The sequence below is a fragment of the Aegilops tauschii genome, chromosome 6 (assembly GCF_002575655.3).
Source record: "Aegilops tauschii subsp. strangulata cultivar AL8/78 chromosome 6, Aet v6.0, whole genome shotgun sequence".
In the NCBI taxonomy this organism is placed as follows: domain Eukaryota; kingdom Viridiplantae; phylum Streptophyta; class Magnoliopsida; order Poales; family Poaceae; genus Aegilops; species Aegilops tauschii.
In genome coordinates, this window is record NC_053040.3 from 482,692,352 (window position 1) to 482,695,904 (window position 3,553).

General features: G+C 54.4%; 1 protein-coding gene across 1 annotated transcript; it reads left to right on the forward strand.

The window, feature by feature from the left end:
• Positions 1 to 2,363: 2,363 nt before the first annotated feature.
• Positions 2,364 to 2,768, forward strand: LOC141026235 (uncharacterized). Its single transcript, XM_073502233.1, has one exon. The coding sequence runs from the start codon at positions 2,364 to 2,366 to the stop codon at positions 2,766 to 2,768; it is 405 nt and encodes a 134-aa protein (XP_073358334.1).
• The last annotated feature ends 785 nt before the right edge of the window (positions 2,769 to 3,553 follow it).

A 3,553-nucleotide genomic window follows, 5' to 3' on the forward strand; every position in this document is an offset into this window, starting at 1 on the left:
TGTACATTTTGGTTTGTCTTCCATAGTGGAGCCATGCACAGTTTTTTCTAAAATGTTCATTACTACTAAATATTGATTTGCAAGGTTGTGATGGTGCTAAATTTTGATTTGCAAGGTTATGGTATTACTGATTTTTTATTTGCAAAGTTAAAATTATTTCCAGGTACTTGATACACGCTGCAACCAAAGCATAGCAAGTTTGCATGATTAAAGAGACATGACAGGTTAGTAGATTGAAAGTGCAGTGCACTCAACACAACATGAAATAGAATGAAAATATGGTAGCACTAGATTCTCTAAACATTCTCCAGAGCTAACATCATCTGATCACACTTGTAATCGCTAGTGGGTACAAACTCTCACTGATCAACAAAATAAGCAAGAACGACGCATGTCTTCGGACTGAACAAATATCATCATCACACAACAATAATTTTTATGAATTACACACGCACACACACAGAGAACAACAACAGGGCTCGGTTTGGTGAAGAAGAACAGCAGGGGAGGAAGAGAGAAGGAGCAAAAGCATGCATACACACTAACATTGGGATGCATTTCATATATGCATGTGCGTGCAAGACCCATGAACTGGAGACATGCAAGCTGCATCGTGCACTCAGAGAAGGCAAAAAAATCGACTGACGAAGGAACAGAGTCAGTCGACCTCGTCTCACAAAGCACCTTAAATCAACGGCCACAAATTTGACTGACCAGAAATAAAAAAAACTCAGTCGCCTGACATGTAGCTAACGCGATTATTTGTAGATACCGTTTCTAATTCATCTTCAAGCTTTCTGGCAACGCCAGTCTTTTTTCTTTCATATCCGCAGAGGTCTGAATCGCGAGAGCAAAAAGTCCATAGTACCATGCATCTAGAATCTTAAAATTTGACAAGATCCCTCCCAGAGTCCCAGAGGTCTAAATCACAAGAAGTCTGAAACTCAGAAACTCTTCTGAACCTCATCTGCTCACGGCAATTTCAGTAGTGGGCAAGGCCCCTGCTGAGCAGCGTTGGCCAAAATCTGCAAAGGAACAATTCTTTTGCAAGACCATAAATATCGCATGCACACCAGTACCTAGGATTGATGATGAGGTGTTGAACATGTCCAGGAGTTAATTCAACAGCGATTCATCAATACCAGTACCTAGGATTGATGATGAGGTGTTGAACATGTCCAGGAGTTAATTCAACAGCGATTCATCAATATATACACTTGTGCTGCCCCCCTTGAGTTAATACTAACAATCTGGCCATGTTGATGAGCAAGCACCTTCACTTGGATCCACCAGACATCAAATCCCTGTGCAGTGTTCATGGGCATCTCGGCTCGGATCACTGCACGCGTACACCTTGTCTTGTCTGTACCGTGCACTGCTCGCCCCATGTGTGCACCCTGAATCCCTGACCCGGCCCTGCATCTTCTTCTATACCTCATGTTATTCAGATGATGAAACAAACAGGTGAAATCCATGCAGTAAAAAACAACACCATTCATTTCCCCTTCGTCTTCTTCTCAAAGGAAAAAACATGAACACTCAAAGACCTTAAAAACTCCTGCATGCAGCAGCAACAGCAACAACACGTTCTCTTCTGAACCATTCTCCATCAATGTTGACGATGTGCTGCACTCTCTACTGCTGTACATTGCACATTTGCGCTGTCTGTGATTAATATGGCCAGTATTAAACATGAACATCCATCTCCTTTCTCCTTCTTCTAAAGGAGAAGGAGACACGAGCATTCAAAGACCACAAAAACTCCATGTTCTTTCTGAATGCCGACCGAGTTCTTGGAGTATCTCCCCCAGGAATTGAACCCGCCTGGTTAATCATCATGTGCTGCATCTCATTGAATCGCCGTTGTGCGCTGCATGTGCTACAGGCATAAAAACTCCTGCATGCAGCAGCGGCACGTTCTTTCTGGATGGTGTCTAAGGCCAACTCCACCGCGCGACCCCATTCTGTTCGGCCCCGTCCGTTTGGGGTAAAAAGGACGAACAAAGCGGCCCAGCGCGCGACGACCCGGACCCATCTTGTCCATTTTGTGTCCGGGCCGACCCATTTCGAGCGCAAACTTGCGTCAGGTTTGGGTCGTGGCGGACACCAAACAGGCGCGCGCCTCGTCCGCGTCGGGGCCGCGTGGCAGGCGGCCACCTACCTCCCACCCACCCACATCAATACGCATGAGCGGGCGGCCCCACCTGTCATCCGCACATCGAAAGGTCGCCGTCCTTCTTTAAGTGGGAAACGTGGACCGGTCGTCGTCCACACTGGCCCACGCCACCCCGCGGCCTCCTCGAAACCCGACAGCGCCAGTCCCAAACCCTAGCCAAGAACTCGCCGCCCGGCCGCCCGCAGCCATGGGGCTATGGAACTACGGTCGCAAAGGCAAGCACGACTGCGAGGCTGGCTCCTCGTCGGGACGCCGCCGCGGCTCGGTGAAGAAGGAGGAGCCTGCGTCGCCATCGCCACCATGCCGGGCCCCCGCACCGCCCGCGTTCTCCATCGCGCCCACGTCCGCCGGCGAGCGCGACCGGCATTACATCCGCGCGTCGGTGTGCCGCCGTTATTGGGATACGAGGACGCCGCTCCCCTGGAGCGACGCCCATCTCCCCAATAACTGGCATCTCTCTGCCGACCGGGTCCCGATTCCGCCGGTCCCGACGAGCGGCCGTGCGCGCGACGAGGAGATCGAGCGCCGCCGCCGCCTCCTCCCCGACGACCTCTTCTACGGCCCCAGGTACGCCCCCGACTCCGGGCTCTAGGACACCTGGTTTCATGACGAGCACGACACCAGGCGCGCGTCGTTCTTCGCCGGCACGTCGACGGGGCCGCGGCGGCCACGTCGGGAGCGCGCCGCGCCTGCTCCCCAGGAGCGCGGGCATAGGCGGGTGCGCGGCGTCACGCCCACACCGTCGCCTTCGCCATCTCCATCGCCACCACCACCTCCTCGCATGACGGAGGAGGAGGAGGCCCGTGTCGTTGCGCGCGTCATGGACGACTCCATGCTCACGCACGATGAGCGCCAGTGGGAGGGCCTCGAGGAGATGATGGCCCGCTCCGCCGCCGCCGAGGTCGCCATCCCCGAGCTGGAGATGGTGGCGAAGGAGGAGGTGATGGAGGAGCCGCCGGTGGCCGCGTTCCACCCGGCCCTGGTGGGCCAGGGGTGGGGCTGGTCGTGCACGGCAGACGAGATGGCCGACGCCGTGGGCGTGAACTGGCGCCCGACGCCGCCGCGGTCACCGGAGCGGGAGGCGTCGCCACGGGAGGAGGTGGTGCAGGCACCTCCCGCCGTCCAGCCCGCCCCCGTCTACCACGCACCGCCGGCCCACCTCTGGACGCTGCTGGCCTACGTCGACCTCGTCAGCGACAACGACGACACCGGCGGCCAGTGAAGACGGCCACGGCCACGGCACCGACGGGCGCAGCAGGAGCACGCGGGAGGCGTTTTTTTTTAAGTTAATTATGAAACTGAGCCGTTTAAGTGGACTGAGAAACTGGGCCGTTTTGTGGCCGTAACCCCTATATATGTTTTATATTTTTTTTAACT